Source organism: Balaenoptera physalus (genome assembly GCF_965194825.1).
Source record: "Balaenoptera physalus genome assembly, chromosome: 11".
NCBI classification, from domain to species: domain Eukaryota; kingdom Metazoa; phylum Chordata; class Mammalia; order Artiodactyla; family Balaenopteridae; genus Balaenoptera; species Balaenoptera physalus.
This window is the reverse complement of record NC_138896.1, coordinates 2,240,970-2,262,055: the sequence shown is the minus strand read 5'-3', so window position 1 is coordinate 2,262,055 and position 21,086 is coordinate 2,240,970. Positions and strand designations below refer to the sequence as shown.

At 52.6% G+C, this 21,086-nt stretch overlaps 2 protein-coding genes and 1 long non-coding RNA gene across 6 annotated transcripts; 2 read left to right on the top strand and 1 right to left on the bottom strand.

Moving 5' to 3' along the window:
- The first annotated feature begins 3,645 nt into the window (after positions 1 to 3,645).
- Positions 3,646 to 5,128, top strand: LOC309637913 (tubulin beta-4B chain-like). The gene is made up of 2 exons (XM_082413235.1): positions 3,646 to 4,235; positions 4,566 to 5,128. The coding sequence occupies exons 1-2, from the start codon at positions 4,034 to 4,036 to the stop codon at positions 4,682 to 4,684; spliced, it is 321 nt and encodes a 106-aa protein (XP_082269361.1). The 5' UTR covers positions 3,646 to 4,033; the 3' UTR covers positions 4,685 to 5,128.
- A 153-nt stretch (positions 5,129 to 5,281) lies between these two features.
- Positions 5,282 to 16,371, bottom strand: LOC309637917. 2 transcript variants are annotated; one of them, XR_014250860.1, is made up of 3 exons: positions 15,601 to 16,371; positions 12,747 to 15,104; positions 5,282 to 12,282 (listed from the first exon to the last, which is right to left on the bottom strand). It is a non-coding gene; the product is annotated as an uncharacterized lncRNA (long non-coding RNA). The 2 variants fall into 2 exon arrangements; XR_014250861.1 differs by having other exon boundaries at positions 10,303 to 12,686; positions 14,997 to 15,104; positions 15,601 to 16,366.
- A 270-nt stretch (positions 16,372 to 16,641) lies between these two features.
- On the top strand, positions 16,642 to 21,024 carry TUBB2A (tubulin beta 2A class IIa). Of its 3 annotated transcripts, none has more exons than XM_082413219.1 (4): positions 16,642 to 16,797; positions 18,418 to 18,526; positions 18,857 to 18,967; positions 19,698 to 21,024. In XM_082413219.1, exons 1-4 carry the CDS (start codon positions 16,741 to 16,743, stop codon positions 20,756 to 20,758), a joined length of 1,338 nt encoding a protein of 445 aa, XP_082269345.1. In that variant the 5' UTR covers positions 16,642 to 16,740; the 3' UTR covers positions 20,759 to 21,024. The 3 variants fall into 3 exon arrangements, with proteins under 3 accessions (XP_082269345.1, XP_082269346.1, XP_082269347.1); XM_082413221.1 differs by having other exon boundaries at positions 16,687 to 16,702; XM_082413220.1 differs by lacking the exon at positions 18,857 to 18,967.
- Positions 21,025 to 21,086: the final 62 nt, after the last annotated feature.

The following is a 21,086-nucleotide window of genomic DNA, read 5'->3' as shown; positions in this document are numbered from 1 at the left end:
CAGGCCACTGAGCTGACTGTTGTCTTCCTCCCGCAGTTAGAGCGGCAGCTCTCCAGACGGGATGCTGTGCTTTCGCTGCATAGCTGCCAGCCACAGACCAAGCAGCCCGTTGCTGGTCAGGAGAGCTGGTGACAGGGCAAAGCAGGTGGCTGCAGAGTCCGGCAGCGCCTCAGGCGGCTCCAGAGTCAGTCCTGGCGGAGATGCCCTCTCCTCCTTGTGTCCCGTCAGCACCCTTTCCTGTACAAACCAGTTCCATCCACTACGGGACGCTCTTCGCACGCCCCTCGCTAGAGAGCATTTCTCTGACGTCACCCAAGACATTACGGGTCTTTCAGGTTCCAAGGTTATCTTACGTCCTTCAGCCATCGGGGCAGTTTCAAGTAATGTTCAATAGCAGGCTAGGAATGATCTTTGCAATGGAAATTTTCCGGAATTCTCCAGTGGGAATCCCAGTGGTCACTGCCAGGCGGGATTCACAGGCTTCTGCCATAAGCCCCCGTCTGCACCCCACTCGGGTCACTGTACAGATAATCTCTCCGTACTTCGCCCCGGTCACATGAGCAAGCTGGGAGCTTCAGGCAATCTCGGTGACTACCGCTTAGCTGTCGAATCAACAGTAATAAAGTTGGGGGTGGCTTTACCTGCCTCCTGTTTTATAATACTAGGTAGGGGAGGCATTCCCCAGTCAGACACAACATCTGTCCCCATGAAACATTCAGGTAAAGGACACACAACCACTTCACAGTGTCTGCTGGAACATTTCAGTTTTCATCCAAACTTTCACCTCAGTCCCACCGACTCTTTTCTCCCTGTATCCTGCGAATCTAACCGTAGCTTTGGCAGCAGAGTGCACGGGGCCCCCGTGTCAAGGATCCCCCAAAGCATCTCCTCCACCCCCCGAACCTTCTGCCCCCTCACAGGCACACACCCTGGGCCCCCAGCTCGGGGCAGGGGGGCGGACTGTCCAAGGGACCTGGGCTCTTAGCCAGTCTGTGCCTTGATTAGACTACGGGGCCATCACCTCATGAAATTCTTGGTCAGCTGTCTCATTGTCATCTGTGCCTTCCAGCTTTTAAAATTCCTCCAAACCAGGGTGAATGAAGCAGATTTAAGGCCCTTCAATGTAGAGGAACCAGCAGAGGCTCCCATGGGCTCATCTGACTTCTGAGAGTGTTGCAGTAAGACCTTTATTCTGATCCCATCAACGTCTGCGTAACTTATGCAACAGTAACCACTCACAGATTTGAACCGCACTGGGACCGGCTCTGACTTTCCCCTTTGTCTTGTCCCCATCATCTTGCAGATCTCAGCCATCGGTGTCTTTGGCTTCACTATCCCGTTTGGTGGCAGCCCTGAGTTAGCTCAGAGCAGCCTGAATCCAAGCGTGGCTCAGCCTCAAGATCCATCCTAACACCCCACTTTCACTTTGGTTGTTGCAGAGAACAACACGCAGGGACGGGCACTCATTCGCTTGTTCTTTGTTACTCCGCATTTTCTCGTGCGTCCAGTGAGCTAACTACTCAGGGGCTGGAGCCATCACGTGACTTTCACCTCCGAGAACTAAGTGCAGCACGGCTCCAGTTCTACACCTCAGCTGACCTGTGGTCCCCGAGGAACCACAAGTTCATCACTCTCCACCCCGTCATCCGCCCTCTTCTTGAGCCATACGTTTCCGCGAGTCAGGGTCACACGAGCAAATGCCACTTCTGACACCAACTGTGAAGCATCTGGGCCAACTGTGAGGTTAGAGGGAACGGTCTCCAAGACTATTCTTGCTTCTGAGACCAACTGCAAGGTCAAAGGTCCCCAAAGGCACCCTTAGGTTTGATAATTCACTAGGAGGACTCAGAACTTTACCGAAAGCTGTTACGCTCACAGCCACAGTTCTGTTTTGTTTTCACAGGGAAAGGGTACAGACTAAAAGCGGCCAAGGGAAGAATGCAAAGGGCTGAGTCCAGAGGCGAACCGAACACAGGGTTCCTGCTGTCCTTCCATGGAGTCAGGACACGTCACTTCCCTGCATCCACGTGTGACATTGTGCACGGAGTATCGCCAGCCTGGGGCGCTCGCCTGAAGCTCCGTGTTCAGAGTTTCTCTTGGGCTTCAGGGGCGTGTTTGTGGACATCCGAGCCCACACACCAAACCCCACCACTCCCTCTCCCCACACGGCCTCCCCTTGGTCCTAGAGGTGCACACGGCAGGCATCTTTTTTGTACTAAGTTTCAATAACCTGCCCTCAGGAAGACCCTGGGAGAGAGGCTCATCTCTGTGCTAGAAGTGGGCTTGGAGCAGACTGGGCAGGAAATTCAGACATCCTAGGATGTGGGACATGGTGCAGGGTCTGGTGGATATGACCTCTTGGTTCTACAAACGTCTCCCATGGGGCGGGGCGGGGCGGGGCCAAAACAGGGAAGATCATGCCTGCGGCTGGATTAGATCCTGTTACTAGCGAATCTTACTGGCCCTTATCAAATCTTCAACCAGACTGCTTTCTTTCATCACCATTACTGTACTATTACCTCTGATTTCAGCTTTCAGGCACTAGATGATCCAAAAGCTATCTGTGGCTATCTTCACGGAACAGAAGCATGCTACAGCTACAAGTCTACATGCAGAATCCTGGCTGCAGAAAGCAGCTCTGACCTTCCTTCCTTGCCAGGTTCTCAAGAAGCCTTAGAACAAGAGGCTAAGGGATTGGGAGGGCTCTCAAAAGGCCTGACCGCTGCAGATCACGTGCGGACATGTGTGTCTGGAGCTGCTGCCGGTGGGCCACGCAGCCAGTTTGCCAGACCCTCTACGCTTTCCTCCTCTGCTTCAGGAAGCGACCAGCACCGTGGACAGTCTTACCGAGGACACACATCACCACGAGAGAACTCCAGGAACTCACTGAACGGTCCCCAACAGCTGTCTGCCATTGGACATGGTCCGGGCTGCCCAAAGGGGCCCTGGGGCAGAGGTCAGGAGTAACGGCTGTGCATGCAATCCCATAAGTGTCTACGCCGCCGCCCGAAATATTTACCGCAAACCGAGAAATCCATCAAATTGCCACTGTCACTCTCACTCTGCCATTTAAATATGCTTCAGGCCCAACATCTCAGAGCCTTCTCAACCAACTCCCTTCCAACTTCAAATTGTGTTTTTACTCCCTAATTTAACCTGTAATATTTTTTAAAAATAATATTCCTAAGCATACCTCTTGTGAAACCCCTGGTCTCTAAGACCCTCTAACACCTGCCAGTCTGGAAACATGCTCAGCAGATGGTAACAGCTGGTCCTTCAGGGCCACCAAGAACCTGGAAGCCCACCCAGCCCTGACAACTAACCGAACCCACGTCAACCTCACACTGTTATTCATCCCTAGTAGCGTTTAACCACAGATTTTGTCTGCATAAAACAACAGGGGCAACGACCAGGTGTTCACAAGTGCCCACCTCTTACCAAACTTCAGTCAGTCCCGCCTCCACGGCCCCCAGGCTGAAGCAAGCACACAGGTGAACGCTGTACCTGTAACGGTCAGGCTGAGGGTCTGCCGACGACAGAACGCTCTCCCGGCTGCAGCAAAAGCTGATTTCACATCTGCTTGTCCCACCCTCTCTCCCTCCCCGCCCACAAAGTTCCCGCTAGCCCTGTTCACCCCTCCCTACCAGGAAAAAGCCCATCCCCTTTCACTCGGGATGCTTGCACACTTCTGAGATCAGCGCATTCTCCCGACGGTAACAGTCTTTTCGATGAAAGCTGCTCCATCTCTAAGTCTGAATGTGTTCTACTTGACAGTAGGGTCCCAGCTCTGGCCACTGGCCCCAGGGGCGGCCCGTCCATCAGCTGGATGCCGACACTCAGGCCTGCCTGGGGGTCACGGCCTCCGCAGCCCCCGCGGCTGTGCCCACGCGCCTCCTTCAGGGCTCCTCCCAGCTTCTCAGCCTGTCGCCATAGCTGATGCTGGGCGGGTCCCTGAGTCCCTCGGCAGCGGCTGCCGCAGGATCAGGGGCGGCAGCTATCGGTCTGTCTGGGGCTCCTCGACTGTCTGACCACAATGCCGCTGTTCCAAGGACAGGAGGGGAAGAAGAGGGCCATCTTTACTGATACTTCGGATGCCAGGCCATCACGCGGTTTTCTTTATTTCCAGTTTTGGGAGGTCATCAGCGATGAGCATGGGATCGACCCCACGGGCAGTTACCATGGAGACAGTGACCTGCAGCTGGAGAGAATCAACGTGTACTACAGTGAAGCTGCCGGTGATTATTGGAAGCTTTCCTGCCCCCTCACCTTGCTTTCTGTTCTGCGGCAGACGCAATGTATTAGGAACATGCAAATGACAAAGAAAGGCTTCCTGCATGCATTTTTAACTGCTCAAAAACACACTTCAGAGTTCCTGAAGCCTCCTGCATGTTTGTCATGACGAGGCAGGCCATTATCTCCCTTTGTAGAGCAGAAACCGCCTCTAATCTCCTACTTTTGTCTCGTGCTGGAATTTTCCCTGCTGCATTCTGCCGTGAAGGCCCAGAGGGCAGGGCGCTGGGATTCCTTTGCCTACCGCAGGCCTGACTCCTGCCCTGTCCCCGCAGGTAACAAATATGTGCCTCGGGCCATCCTGGTGGATCTGGAGCCGGGCACCATGGACTCGGTCAGGTCTGGACCCTTCGGCCAGATCTTCAGGCCCGACAACTTCGTGTTCGGTATGTAGCGTGGTCCCCGGGCACTGGCTCGGGGGGCCCACTTCCTCCTAAGCCCCGTGGAGGTCACAGCTGTCACTGCTGAGTGCCCCGCTGGAGGCTGCGTGTCCACAGAGGCCCTGAGTCCTGGCCTAACTGCCCCCGGTCCACGGGCTGTCCCTCCTCTGGCCCCTCTCCGCACAGCTCAAAGGACGGGGTCCGCCTGCAGAGGGCTGCCGCAGCCGTCCCACGGCAGAGCAGCCTGGGGAGGGCAGAGAACAGGGAGCAAAGGGAAGCTTCCAACAGCAGCTCCCAGGTGACCGGCCATCTCAGAGGACCAGTGACAACAGGCGAGCATTTCCTGAAGCAAAGGCCAAAGGCCAAAGGCACAGTTTACGAGCAGCTGAGACAGCTGCTTGGAGCGGCCTCTTCTGATCACGTGCGCCCCACCCTGCCTGTTCCTTGTAGCTGATTTAAGTATTTTAAATACTGAACGCAGTCCTGAGCAAACTGGCCGTGAACACGGGGCCCTTCCCCCAGAACCAGGCCCAGGCCCACCCAGTAATGACGCGTCCTTCCCCTACGATCCCAGCACTACCAGCAGAGCGGCAGGAAGGGTGACATGGTCTTTGCAGCTCCACAAAGGACCAGGACAGCTTCACGTGAATCACCAGAGTGAGGCGGCTGCCCGGAAGCTGACGTGGTCAGAGCAGCGCTGGTTTCAGCTCTCAGCTGGGAGCCACCCAACCAGTTCCGGGTCCAGTGTCCCCCCACCCGACCCCAGACTGTAAAGGACTCAGATTCCTGTTTCGTGGGGGTCCAGGAAGAGCCTGGAGATGTTCAGCTAGTGAAGAGAGCACCTGGGGAGCATGAACGTTGCAGGAACTGAAAACTGAAAGTATCTGCAAAGTATGGAGAAGACCGCGTCACCCGCTAAGGGGCCCAACCAGGACCCCGGGCTACACGGCCTGTGTCGCTAGACGGGGGTACCTCCTCATGAACATCTCCATAGCTGACTGTCCTTCCCAGACCCCCTTCTGCGTGTCCTGCCTGTAACACCCCTCTGGAAGGACGGTCAGTCAAGGACAGACTGGAGGCTAAATAGCCCAGCTTCCCTGACTCGGGGGGCAACTCAGTGATGGGGTCTCTTACGGACCCCAGTGCGGAAGGCTGCTCCCTTCCTTCCTTTCCCCGCTCCGTCCCCACTGCCCTCCCAGGCTTCCTAGGATCAGCCCCCTAACAAACTTCCACTCAAATCCTTGTCTCAGGCCCAGAAGTAAATCCAACCACCTACAGTCAATCTTCGACAAAGGAGGCAAGAATATACAACGGAGCAAAGACAGTCTCTTCAGCAAGTGGTGATGGGAAAACGGGACAGCCGTGTGTAAATCAATGAAGTTAGAACACACCCTCTCAACATACAGAACAATAAACTCGAAATGGCTTAAAGACTTAAACACAGACATGACACCATAAGACCCCTAGAAGAGACCATAGGCAAAACATTCTCTGACATAAACCGTAGCAATATTTTCTTAGGTCATTCTCCCAAGGCAATAGAAATAAAAGCAAAAATAAACAAATGGGACCTAATCAAACTTAAAAGCAAAGGAAACCGTAAACAAAATGAAAAGACAGCCTATAGACTGGGAAAAAATACATGCAAATAATGCAACCGACGAGGGGTTAATTTCCAAAATACATAAACAGCTCACGCAGCTCAATATCAAAAAAAGAACAGATAACTCAATCAAAAAATGAGAAGACCTGGGGACTTCCCTGGTGGCGCAGTGGTTAAGAATCCGCCTGCCAATGCAGGGGACACGGGTTTGAGCCCTGGTCTGGGAAGGTCCCACATGCCACGGAGCAACTAAGCCCATGCGCCACGACTACTGAGCCTGCGCTCTAGAGCCCACGCTCTAGAGCCCACGAGCCACAACTACTGAGCCCATGTGCCACAACTACTGAAGCCCACACGCCTAGAGCCCATGCTCCACAGCCAAAAAAAAAAAAAAATGAGAAGACCTAAACAGACATTTCTCCAAAGAAGGTATACAGATGGCCAACAAACACATGAGAATATGCTCAATATCGCTAATTATTAGAGAAATGCAAATCAAAACTAAAATGAGGTATCACCTCACACCGGTCAGAACGGCCATCATTAAAAAGTCTGCAAATAATAAATGCTGGAGACGGTGTGGAGAAAAGGGAACCCTCTTGCACTGTTGGTGGGGATGTAAATTGGTACAGCCACTATGGAGAACAGTAAGGAGGTTCCTCAAAAAGCTAAAAACAGAGTTACCATATAGTCCAGCAATTCAACTCCTGGGCATATATCCGGAAAAGACAAAAACTCTAATCCGAAAGGATACATGTACCCTAATGTTCATAGCAGCAGTATTTACAGTAGCCAAGATACAAAAGCAACTTAAATGTCCATCGATAGATGAATGGATAAAGAAGATGTGGTGTATATATATATATATATATATATATATATATATATATATACACAATGAAATATTACTCAGCCATAAAAAAGAATGAAATTCTGCCATTTGCAGCAACATGGATGGACCTAGAGTATATTATACTAAGTGAAGTAAGTCAGACAGAGAAAGACAAATACTATATGATATCACTTATATGTGGAATCTAAAAAATAATACAAATGAATTTATTTACAAAACAGAAACACACTCACAGACATAGAAAACAAACTTATGGTTTCCAAAAGGGAAAGGGGGAGGGGGAGGGATAAATTAGGAGCTTGGGATTAACATATACACACACTACTATATATAAAATAGATAAGCAACAAGGATTTCCTGTATAGCACAGGGAACTATATTCAACATCTTGTAATAACGTATAATGGAAAAGAATCTGAAAAATATATATATATATAAGACTGAATCACTTTGCTGTTCACCTGAAACACAATACTGTAAATCAACTATACTTCAATAAAATAAATAAAATATTTAAAAAGAGCATTTTATAATTAAAATTAATAAAGTAAAATCCTTGTTTCAGGCCAGGGGCACTGACCTCAGACCAAAGGGGAGGCAGTGGTGCACTTTTCTAGTGCACCGTGTGTAACACACTGCCGCAAGCCCGATGGTGGGACCCTCATAATAAACTTACGGCGTCTGGCGGGGCGCAGCGGGTCCTCTGCTGGGGGCCATGCACAGCCGACCTTCCTGGCTGCTCCATCTGCAGCTCGGGTCCCCCAGCACCTCTCAGGTGGTTAACGGAATCCAGTTGCTCGCAATCTGGGGTCTGAGGCCCCTGCTGGCTTCCTGGCGGTCGGCCAGAGGCCGTGCTCAGCTCCTAGAGGTGCCTGCCGACACCAGCACGTGGCCCACGACATGGCAGCCTCACCTTCAAGGCCACCAGGAGAGGATCTCCGCTGCACTGAAACTCCGAAGGCTTCTGCCACCAGCTGGAGCAAATTCTCCCTTAAAGGGCTCACGTGATTAGTGAAGGCTCGCCCACGTAATCTCCCTATTTTAAGGTCAACTGATTTGGGGCCTGAATTACACCTGCAGAATCCCTTCACACTGCACTGAGATTAGCGTTTGATTGAATAACTGGGAAAAGGTGTGTGCACCCCGGGGCTGGTGAACTTTGGGGCTTCGAGTTCTGCCTACCATGAACGGACAGCTTGGGGACTGAAACAAACATGGTTCCTGGAACCTCGGTTCCGACAATCGGGATCTGTGTTCATAAAGGACGTGATTTTTCTACTTAGTAGCTGTAGGGCTTTGAGCAAGTATTTTAATCTCTTTGAGCCTTAGTCCTGTTCAGGAAGCTACTCCAGAACAGGCTTTGTGGCTTCTTGTCAGGAATTCTGCACGGGGGACCAAGATAGGCTAGTTTTGGAATATCTTTTACTGTTTGAATATTTGATTTTCAGGTCCCTTTGACCACAGAAGTCTATGCCTCTATGTGATCACTCTTGGAAGAGTTAATACACTTGCTCATCAGAATAAGGCCTTAATGGATTGGTATTAAATTATCTTCTTGGTGCAGATTTTCGTGAGGTGTTGGCGCCTGTGTGTTCAAGTTGGGGGAGGAGCAGCCAGAGGTGGGAACAAATGAAAACGGCAGCTGAGCCGCCCTTACAACCTCCCTGAGGACTGGCTCCAATTCAGGAGTTTAAATTTGCCAGTGCAGGAAGTTAGGATGGAAACTTCTGTCTTAGGCTAGACTTGGAGCAGCAGCCCCTCAGGGAGAGGCCCCACTCGAACTTACCCCTGTGCTTCCTGCTTCCCTTGTCTTGCCTTCACATCGCCTCCTTCCAGCCCAGCAGCAAGGCCAGAGAGCAGGTCTGGGCCCGCGTTAACACTGCTCGTTAACACCGGTCAGCCTCGACAGCTCACCTGTGCACCCGCTCCCGACCCTCAGGGCCGCTGTGCGCCCTCTCTCTTCCCCTGCTCACCTGCGCCCCAGCTTCGGCTTCCTTCCTCCGACCTCAGTCCCGGGATCTCAGGGGGACCCAAACTCGCATGAATTACAAAACTATGCAACCAATGAAATTAGAACACTTCCTAATATCATACACAAAAATAAACTCAAAATGGATTAAAGACCTAAACGTAAGACCAGACACTGTAAAACTCTTAGAGCAAAACACAGGCAGAACACTCTATGACATAAATCACCGCAAGATCCTTTTTGACCCACCTCCTAGAGTAATGGAAATGAAAACAAAAATAAATAAATGGGACCTAATGAAACTTAAAAGCTTTTGCACAGCAAAGGAAACCATAAACAAAATGAAAAGACAACCCTCAGAATGGGAGAAAATATTTGCAAATGAAGGAACTGACAAAGGATTAACTTCCAAAATATACAAGCAGCTCATGCAGCTCAATATCAAAAAAACAAACAACCCAATCCAAAAATGGGCAGAAGACCTAAACAGACATTTCTCCAAAGAAGATATACAGATTGCCAACAAACACATGAAAGGATGCTCAACATCACTAGTCATTAGAGAAATGCAAATCAAAACTACAATGAGGTATCACCTCACACTGGTCAGAATGGCCATCATCAAAAAAATCTACAAACAATAAATGCTGGAGAGGGTGTGGAGAAGAGGGAACCCTCTTGCACTATTGGTGGGAATGTAAATTGATACAGCCACTATGGAGAACAGTATAGAGGTTCCTTAAAAAACTAAAAATGGACCTACCATACAACCCAGCAATCCCACTACTGGGCATATACCCTGAGAAAACCATAATTCAAAAAGGGTCATGTACCACAATGTTCATTGCAGCTGTATTTACAATAGCCAGGACATGGAAGGAACCTAAGTGTCCATTGACAGATGAATGGATAAAGAAGATGTGGCACATGTATACAATGGAATATTACTCAGCCATAAAAAGAAACAAAATTGAGTTATTTGTAGTGAGGTGGATGGACCTAGAGTCTGTCATACAGAGTGAAGTAAGTCAGAAAGATAAAAACAAATACCGTATGCTAACACATATATAGGAAACTAAAAAAAATGGTTCTGAAGAACCTAGGGGCAGGACAGGAACAAAGACACAGACGTAGAGAATGGACTTGAGGACATGGGGAGGGGGAAGGGTGAGCTGAGACAAAGTAAGAGAATGGCATGGACATATATACACTACCAAACGTAAAATAGATAGCTAGTGGGAAGCAGCCGCATAGCACAGGGAGATCAGCTCGGTGCTTTATGTCCACCTAGAGGGGTGGGATAGGGAGGGTGGGAGGGAGACGCAAGAGGGAGGGGATATGGGGATATATGTATATGTATAGCTGATTCACTTTGTTATAAAGCAGAAACTAACACACCATTGTAAAGCAATTATACTCCAATAAAGATGTTAAAAAAAAAAACCCCACAAAACTATGCAACTGTAAAAGTCACCTGCGAATCTGCACGGTATACACGTATTCCACGAGTTAACAAAAATTTGACTGTGAAACAGCCAGTACACAGAAGTGTCTGGTTGCACATTGCTTCTCTATCCTGTAATTCACCAAATCTCTCCCCGCTTCACCCAAAGCGAGCAAGCGGTCCTCGGCCATGCGCCCCCTGCCGGCCAGGGAGGGGAAATGACTGGTCCAAGACCTCTGGTTTCCTCCCAGGCAAAGTGCACACCCGTGCCTCCCACCCTCCCTCTCAGAATTCACAGCTCTGTTCAAGCTCTCTCAGGGCATCCCTTTCCTATATAATGCGTCTCTATCTTCTTTAATCTCTGTCTTCCTTCTAGTTATCAAAAAATTTTAAATTATTCCTTTATATCCAGACAATGATCCTAATTGTGAAGGATGGATAATCCAGTTGAAGGGCTTTCTAGGTCCAAGTTTAAGGGCTGTGTACATCTAAGATACTCCCGCTTCTGGAGGCACCGCCCACATCATATCAAAAGTATTTAAATTTCCGTTTTGTAAAATTTTTACTTTATTATAATTTATATGTTATGATATAAAAGTTAAGTTGCATTTGACTAATTGATGTGATATGTTTCATTTAATTAAACATTAATTTAACTATTGCAGGTTTCTTTTCATATTTTGGAGTTGTCACCTCCACCCCCCACCTTCTTAGGTCCTGAAAACTAGCAAGGGCTATGCTTACAGGGCCCAGTGGTAAACTGGCTTTGCTGATAAGATTAAAAGAGTAGACCTAACAAATACTTCTTCTAATTAAGAAAAACAAGAGAACACTGGCAGCAAGTTACACAAGCATCAGACTACGAGTGTTCAACAGAATTTGGTATAATCAAACAATAAATTTAACAAAATTAATCCGCCCCGTATTTGAAATGATGCCTATCACTGTTTTTGTACCACATGACAACTAGGCATAGATAGTAATGATGATAAACAAGTAGTATTTCTTCACAGTCAAATCAAGTATGTCTGGGACTTAGTTGGCAAACAAAGGAGGGAACTGTGAACAGGAAAACAATTTGGGGGTTTCTCTGAAGACTCCTGGCCGCACAAGTGAGGAGGTCCCGGAGACTGTATTTTTCCAGAACTTCAGTGCTCGAAGGTCTGATAAACACTCTTAAAATGTACCTCAATATGATTTTACAGTTAAAAAAGGGACTGCATATTTCAAGTGCATCTTCCCTGGCGGATTTTACAAGTTTGGTGGTAGGTGGCTGCTCGCCCCTCTGCAAAGACTATTCTAGAGAAAGCTGTGCAGACCATGTGGTGGGGGCGGGGAGCCTTGTGTTACAGGTGAAAAGCCTGGCAGTTGGGACGGGGCACGGGTGAGCCAGGGAGCGCCCAGAGAGCAGAGGGCAGTGACGGAGGGAAGAGGACCGCAGCAGCCTGGCTGGATGCCCAATGCCTACTTGCTGTTCGCCTCTGCCCTGCACACTTTCAGCAGAAGACAGAATTATTAGGCTCTGCAGGACTTGCTGGCTTTCTCACCTTGGAGAGGGAAATACTGATGTCAGTCTTTTCCGTAATCTGTTTGCCTTGAAAGTGAAACAGAGCAAACCCTGGGCTCTGGAGCTTCCGAGAAAATGACCAGCACCCTTTCTGTGCCCAGCTTGGCCCCATGGCCATCAGCACGGCTGGCCTCACCAAAAGTCTCTGGCAACTCAGATTTTGGTGTGAAGAAAGCCTGCATTCAGAAAACAGGTGGCGAGGGAGCCAGAAAGTTGGAAAGTAGGGGGGAACAGGCTCTCTCGGGTTTCATGCCTCCTGCAGGGGCTGGTCCAGTCCGTGCCCTGCCCTCGGGGTGCCTGTGCTCAGAACTGCCCTGCACGGTGCGGGGACGCCCACTGACCTGCAGACCCTAAGGGTTTGGGGGTGGGGAGGAACATCCAAATGGGGCCTCAGTTCCCCGCTTAGGAGTTCTGCAGCTCGTCATTCCCACAACACCTTTCCTTGCTGTGCACAGCCTCGTGGACTAGGGGCCAGGATTGTAACACGGAAGTGTGTGCACTGTATTACGAGGCACAGAGGAGGGCACATCGTGGAGAGAGTGACATTGGCGTTGAGCCCTGATTTATGGAGAAGAGCTCCCTGGAAGGAGGAAAGGAAACAACTGCCAACTGCAATAGCTAAGATTGCTATAACACTTACTCTGGGTCAGGGGGTCTTCTAGGTGCTTTCCCACATCAATTCACTCAGTCCTCGAAACAACCCCAGGAAGCAGGTACTGTTATTATTCCGCTTTACAGATGAGGCAATAGAGGCACAGAGAGGTTAAGTAACTTGCCCTAGGTCACACAGCTAATAAGTGGCAGAGTCAGGATTTGCACCCACTCCATCCATCCAGGGCCTGTGCTCTTAACCACTCAGGGAATGTGGGGTGGGCTGAATAGGGGAAATTCACTCCAGTCCTGTGAACAGCCTTGGCCATGGGAAGCAGAGTTTGCTCAGAGAATTTGGTATGGTCCAGGTTCTCTAGTTACGGGGAAAATGGTAGCAGTTGGGAAAAGGTTACACATATTTGAGAATTTGTGAGATTATGTCTCATTTAAGTCATAGCATAAGAATAACAGTATTCTTCATTCTTAATGTCCAAGGCAAAAATGATTGAAACCATGTTTTAAAGGAACAAACAAAAACATCTCAATAACCCACGAAAGGGGAAAAAAAGGAAAATATCAAACACGAACAGTGAAAAAAATACATCTAGAGGAGTGTGGAAAGACATACTTGTGTTCTTTAGTATTTTATAAATTTTCTAATTTTGTATTCAGAAAATATGTATACATGAAATGTGTTCTTACCACAATAAAAATATATATGTATATACAATATATGTGTATATTACATACACAGTATACTATATACTTTTTTCAATTATGAAAGGTCCAGATTGACAATTCTAATAAAAATAATTCATACTGGGATGTGAAACATTCCAGAAGGTAGCTGAGAAACATTACATATATTTACTCTAAATTATTATTGTCTGGGGCAAAAATTTATAAACTTTGGTGGAGCTGACATCTTCAAAGTAAATTAAACTGGAGTTCAGTTTAAAAAGGAAGTTCCTTTTTAAAAAGGAAGCACCTCAAATGCTTCAAGCAAAATTCCTCCATCTTCATAAAGAGATGCTTTTATTAAAAACCTGAAAATGTGTGCAAACGGTCAAGGGAGCAGGCAAGGCTATTTTAGATGTTTCAGGGGAAAGAGAGATCGAGGTGCCTCATCCCTTGGGCCTTCTCTGAGGGCACCAACAAATAGGGTGTGGCTGTTCCAGGATAATGGATACAATTTTATTGCTGAGATGGTTCTTGGGTTTTCATTATTCTACAGAGGAAGCTGACGTTCTCAGAATTTCGGGACCCCAGCTAATATATTTCAACTAGATCCCATCCGTCACTTAGCAACGCATCAACCAACGGTAATTACCACCGTCACAGCACCAGGCATTCAGAGGGCACTTTCACTAAGAGGCTCTCCGCGAAGGCAGGAGAGGGGGAAGGGCAGGCAGAGCCCTTTAGTAAGACACAGGCCTAGCCTTCCACAGGGAACTCACACCTTCCCTCTCCAGTCTGAATTTTGTCATCGTCACCCCAAAGCGCCTTCGGGGTGAGAGTGGCCCAAACGCGCTCGATGACATCAGGCCCAAAGCAGGAAATGATGTTGGCTCACCTCCCCCATCACCCTGCCCAACAGCCAGAAGAGCTGCTCCTTTTAGACACAAAGAGGAGTGGGGAACAGCCCCCTTCTCCCCAGACCTCGTCAAAGCCTAACCCAGGGGAGGGAGGTTCCGTGGGCCCCATTTCCTGCTGTTGTCTGCACAGGTGCCGTGTGCCCATGTGGTGGTGTTTGGCACACGCGTGTGGCAGAGGAGGGCAGGTCAGAGTCCTCGAGTGAGTCACCTTAGGTCGGGCAAGCACTTGCCCGCGCGCTTCTCTGATTATACAGGAGCAGACGTGGGGCGGGCGCCGGGGAGGAAGCAGGCCGGGTGCACACTGGGTGGCAGTGAGGCAGCCTTCGCTGCCAGAGATCCCCAGGGGCCCGGGCCTGCTGGAATCAACGCTGTCACTTAATATCTGTGAACTGGGCATTTAGCGAACAAGCGTCTCTCATCTTCACAACGTCACAAAACCCATTTCCATGTTTCGGTTACAGTAACAGAGGCTGAGAGCTTAGGTGACCTGCTTAACGACCCGACCAGGACACAGAGAAGTGGACACCCTCCACGCGTAGAGAGATGCCCACCTGTTAGGGTCCCCTTGTCCCCAATACCATCCCTTTCAGGTCTCATCTTCGGCTTCTACTTGGCCCCAACTCCCCACCTTGAATGAAACAACGGAGGCCAAGACGCAGGAATCTCCAGAAAATCTTTGTGGAACCGTGTAATCACAGAGTTACCTGGAGCAGAGCTGCTCCCTCGAGAGGTTCTGGAAGGCTCCAGCTGGTCGTGAAGAGCCCAGGGAACGGAAGCTGGGGGTAGCGGTGGTGAGAAGGTGCAGCCAAGCCCTAGGCATGGGGGTACAGCATCAGTGGGATGGGCTGAGCTGTGGGAGCCCAGCGGCACCGGGAGGGAGCGAGGAGGAGGGAGCCTAGGAGACCCGCCCCCATCCCGGGAGGGGGCACCAGGCACCTGCCTGCCTGCGGAGGGACCCCGAGGACTGGCTTCCCGAAGCAGGGGTGATGAAAGCTGTGACTTTACCCACCAGTAACATGACAAATGGGCTTAATATGTATAAGGACAGCATCACCTTGGGTTTTATGGGGGCATTTCTGCTCCATAAACTTGACCCGCTTTCATATAGAGCTTCTCGTTTCCTACTCACAAAGCTGGCTGCAGGGCACCTATAATTATCATTTTATAGCTGGAGAAACTGGCCTCAGAGAGGAAAAGAGAGAAAGAAGCAGTCCCTGGTCTCCACTCCCTGGCCACCTGTTCCGGATGGTTCGTAGGGATAATTAAGGTTGGATCTTACCTCACCCTGACTAAGCCTTTGAAACTCACCTGGGCTTTTTCTTTGTAGAAGGAAGCTAGATGCCTTCACTTACAGGCTTTGTGGCTGGTGGCTGGTCAACTCTTTGAGCCTCCGTTTCCAAGCCGTGAACTTCGGATGGTAATAATGTTTACTCTAGAACAGCAGAAATAGAATGTGAGCCACGTAGGTAATTTAAAATTTTCGAGTCGTCACTGTGAGTCTGGCAGTCATTTAAAAAATTTAACAGAAGCAAGTGAAATTAATTTCAAAAATATATCCAAGATATTCTTTTGATAAGTAATCACTATACAAAATTAGTAATGGAATATTTTACATTCTTTAAACTTCGTGAGTCCATGAAACCGCATGAGTATTTTACACGAAAGCACATCTCAGTTCAGACTCCCAGGGTTCAGGTGTTGAGTGGCCACATGCGGCTGGTGGCCTGGAGCTGGAGGTCGAGCCTCACACGGTGGCTGTGGGCACGAGGGGACATAACGCGTGGAAGGCACGTGCTCGGGCTGCCGCCGGGCTGCCGCGCTCGCTGGGACACCCAGGCGCGCACGCGGAATCGTGCACATTTAAGGGGCCTGTGCGAGGACCCAGGACCCACAGCACACGCGAGACAGGCCAGGCGCCCAGGCACTTCTCCCGGCCCCTCCCCCACCGAGCGCCTTCCACACGTGGGCAGAGGCGGAGGGCGCCCACCCGCCATCCCCGGCCTCCCCGAAGACAGCCGCCCTCGGCCCCCACCGGGACCCCCATCCTCCCCGCCCCGCACCCCCTCCCGGCGGTTGCACCCGCCGCCATTCCCACCCCGAAAAGAAGGAGATCGAGGCCGCGGGCCCGGGACCCTGCCCGGGAGGCAGGAAGCCTAGGGACGCCGCAAACCCCGCGGAAAGGCTGGGCTGCCCACCTCGGGCACCCGGCGCAGCCCACCCCGGCCCGAACCTCGCGCCGCGCCCCGGCTCCCCCTCGCGGTGCCGCAGTCCCCTCGCCCCTCCGCGTCGCCCCCGCGCCCCGCCCGCTGACGTCACCGCGCGGGGGCGGGGCCCCCCCTATAAAAGGCGCGGCTGGAGGGGCGACGGCAGGTCTCTGCGCTCGAGTTTGCCGCTCCGTGCCGCGCACAGCGTAAGGCCCGCGCCTCCACCCGCTCCGCAGCCGGCACCATGCGCGAGATCGTGCACATCCAGGCGGGCCAGTGCGGCAACCAGATCGGCGCCAAGGTGCGCGCCGGGGCGGGGGCGGCGGGTCCCCAGGGTGAAGACCGAGGAGGGGTCGGGGAGGGGTGGCGGGTCCCCAGGGTGCGAGCCAGGGCCCGGGAGGGGCCGGGGAGGGGTGGCGGGTCCCCAGGGTGAAGACCGAGGAGGGGCCGGGGAGGGGTGGCGGGTCTCCAGGGTGAAGACCGAGGAGGGGTCGGGGAGGGGTGGCGGGTCCCCAGGGTGCGCGCGAGGAGCCGGGTAGGGGTGGCGGGTCCGCAGGGTGCGCGCCAGGGCCCGGGAGGGGCCGGGGAGGGGGCGGCGGGTCCCCAGGGTGAAGACCGAGGAGGGGTCGGGAAGGGGTGGGGGGTCCCCAGGGTGCGCGCGAGGGGCCGGGTAGGGGTGGCGGGTCCGCAGGGTGCGCGACAGGGCCTGGGAGGGGCCGGGGAGGGGGCGGCGGGTCCCCAGGGTGAAGACCGAGGAGGGCTCGGGGAGAGGTGGCGGGTCCCCAGGGTGCGAGCCAGGGCCCGGGAGGGGGCCGCCGCCCCGGGGGGCGCGTTCTCGGCGCGGGGCGGGGCCCAGGAACCACAGAACCTGCCGCGGTGCGCGCTGCGACGCAGCTGTGTGTGTTTAATCAAGGCCCCTTTGAAATTTCCTCGGACCCGGCCCTTCTGAGGGACGCGGTTGGTATTTCCCTGGTAGACTAGCCTCTGAGATTTGGATAGGGCCTATTGGTCATGATAATCCAGTGGCCTCATATGGAATTTAATTTGTATATTTTGTCTGTAGTTTGAATGAAAAAATGCAGTGTCATTGGGTGACAGATATTATGGAGACTTCTCGTGGGTCCGACAGACAGGGATGTTAGATCCCTTAATGCGAGCACCAGCTAGACAGAATGACGTATAACGTCGGAGTCTGATTCCCGCCTGCGCGGCGGCAGGTGGCCGTCCTGGGCTGTGACTGTCGCCCGCAGTGGGCGAGGCGCCACGGGCATGGTGCATGGGTATGGGCGGGCGCCTGCACGAGGACGTGGTCTCTTTCAGAACCGCCATATTGCCCCCCCAGCCCCGCCACCCCCTTTCCTGCTGCAAATTCACAATGCAGCCCGCGCCCCCACCGTGGCCAGCTCCAGCCACTGCCCCCCGCGTGCTCCTGCCCGCGCTACCCCACCATTCCGCTGCTGCAGTCAGTGGCCGGAGGGCAGTAGGATGTCAGCGCCTAACACTGCGCCGCTTGGAGAGCTGGGTCGGGTTTGTGCCAGGAAACAGTGATCCCTGCGGGCAGCCGCAGGGCGGGGTCCACCTGTCCTGGGTCCTGCCAGGACCCGTCCATCAGCTGGATGCCGACACTCAGGCCTGCCTGGGGGTCACGGCCTCCGCAGCCCCCGCGGCTGTGCCCACGCGCCTCCTTCAGGGCTCCTCCCAGCTTCTCAGCCTGTCGCCATGACACGGCTGATGCTGGGCGGGTCCCTGAGCCCCTCGGCGGCGGCTGCCGCAGGATCAGGGGCGGCAGCTATCGGTCTGTCTGGGGCTCCTCGACTGTCTGACCACAATGCCGCTGTTCCAAGGACAGGAGGGGAAGAAGGGGGCCATCTTTACTGATACTTCGGATGCCAGGCCATCACGCGGTTTTCTTTATTTCCAGTTTTGGGAGGTCATCAGCGATGAGCATGGGATCGACCCCACGGGCAGTTACCATGGAGACAGTGACCTGCAGCTGGAGAGAATCAACGTGTACTACAATGAAGCTGCCGGTGATTATTGGAAGCTTTCCTGCCCCCTCACCTTGCTTTCTGTTCTGCGGCAGACGCAATGTATTAGGAACATGCAAATGACAAAGAAAGGCTTCCTGCATGCATTTTTAACTGCTCAAAAACACACTTCAGAGTTCCTGAAGCCTCCTGCATGTTTGTCATGACGAGGCAGGCCATTATCTCCCTTTGTAGAGCAGAAACCGCCTCTAATCTCCTACTTTTGTCTCGTGCTGGAATTTTCCCTGCTGCATTCTGCCGTGAAGGCCCAGAGGGCAGGGCGCTGGGATTCCTTTGCCTACCGCAGGCCTGACTCCTGCCCTGTCCCCGCAGGTAACAAATATGTGCCTCGGGCCATCCTGGTGGATCTGGAGCCGGGCACCATGGACTCGGTCAGGTCTGGACCCTTCGGCCAGATCTTCAGGCCCGACAACTTCGTGTTCGGTATGTAGCGTGGTCCCCGGGCACTGGCTCGGGGGGCCCACTTCCTCCTAAGCCCCGTGGAGGTCACAGCTGTCACTGCTGAGTGCCCCGCTGGAGGCTGCGTGTCCACAGAGGCCCTGAGTCCTGGCCTAACTGCCCCCGGTCCACGGGCTGTCCCTCCTCTGGCCCCTCTCCGCACAGCTCAAAGGACGGGATCCGCCTGCAGAGGGCTGCCGCAGCCGTCCCACGGCAGAGCAGCCTGGGGAGGGCAGAGAACAGGGAGCAAAGGGAAGCTTCCAACAGCAGCTCCCAGGTGACCGGCCATCTCAGAGGACCAGTGACAACAGGCGAGCATTTCCTGAAGCAAAGGCCAAAGGCCAAAGGCACAGTTTACGAGCAGCTGAGACAGCTGCTTGGAGCGGCCTCTTCTGATCACGTGCGCCCCACCCTGCCTGTTCCTTGTAGCTGATTTAAGTATTTACAGAAGGTTCTTCGTTCTTAATTTTAAACCAGTTGGGTTTTGTTAAACCATCTTCTTAATTACGTGCCTCATATGAACTAACCTTTTTGCTTTATTAGATCTCCAGTGTTTTTGAGGGTCACTGGCATATAGAAAAATTGTTTGTAGGTAGAAAGGGTTTCTAAAAGAGAAAAATCTGTCATCTCTAAATCTAGTCCAGAGTCAAAATGACAGAATCTGGAATTCCTTGCTTAAGTCTTCGTGTCTGATATTCTCCTTTCCCTCCGGCAGGCCAGAGCGGGGCCGGCAACAACTGGGCCAAGGGCCACTACACGGAGGGCGCGGAGCTGGTGGACTCGGTCCTGGACGTGGTCCGGAAGGAGTCGGAGAGCTGTGACTGCCTGCAGGGCTTCCAGCTGACCCACTCGCTGGGGGGCGGCACGGGCTCGGGCATGGGCACGCTGCTCATCAGCAAGATCCGCGAGGAGTACCCCGACCGCATCATGAACACCTTCAGCGTGATGCCCTCGCCCAAGGTGTCGGACACGGTGGTGGAGCCCTACAACGCCACCCTCTCCGTGCACCAGCTGGTGGAGAACACGGACGAGACCTACTCCATCGACAACGAGGCGCTGTACGACATCTGCTTCCGCACCCTCAAGCTGACCACGCCCACCTACGGGGACCTCAACCACCTGGTGTCGGCCACCATGAGCGGGGTCACCACGTGCCTGCGCTTCCCGGGCCAGCTCAACGCCGACCTGCGCAAGCTGGCCGTGAACATGGTGCCCTTCCCGCGCCTGCACTTCTTCATGCCCGGCTTCGCGCCGCTGACCAGCCGGGGCAGCCAGCAGTACCGCGCGCTGACGGTGCCCGAGCTCACGCAGCAGATGTTCGACTCCAAGAACATGATGGCCGCCTGCGACCCGCGCCACGGCCGCTACCTGACCGTGGCCGCCATCTTCCGGGGCCGCATGTCCATGAAGGAGGTGGACGAGCAGATGCTCAACGTCCAGAACAAGAACAGCAGCTACTTCGTGGAGTGGATCCCCAACAACGTGAAGACGGCCGTGTGCGACATCCCGCCGCGCGGCCTCAAGATGTCGGCCACCTTCATCGGCAACAGCACGGCCATCCAGGAGCTGTTCAAGCGCATCTCGGAGCAGTTCACGGCCATGTTCCGCCGCAAGGCCTTCCTGCACTGGTACACGGGCGAGGGCATGGACGAGATGGAGTTCACCGAGGCCGAGAGCAACATGAACGACCTGGTGTCCGAGTACCAGCAGTACCAGGACGCCACGGCCGACGAGCAGGGGGAGTTTGAGGAGGAGGAGGGCGAGGACGAGGCCTGAGCCCCGAGCGCGGCTGGACGCGGAGGCTGTGTGGCTGGAGGCCGGGAGGAGAGCGAGGGGGAGGCCTGAGAACTTCTGAAATAAGTCGTGCATCCTTAGTGAACTTCTGTTGTCCTCAATCAAGCATGGTCTTTCTATTTGTATACTATGGTGCTCAGTTTTGCCTCTGTCAGAAATTCACACTGTTGATGTAGTAACATGGAACTCCTCTGGAAATTGCAGTATTGTCTAAGATATCTATACTAATAAAAAAGCATGTGTCCAGATCCCGTGGTCTCTTAATTTTTATTGCAAACAATTTTTATTCTTTCACTAAATGTTTCCCAAG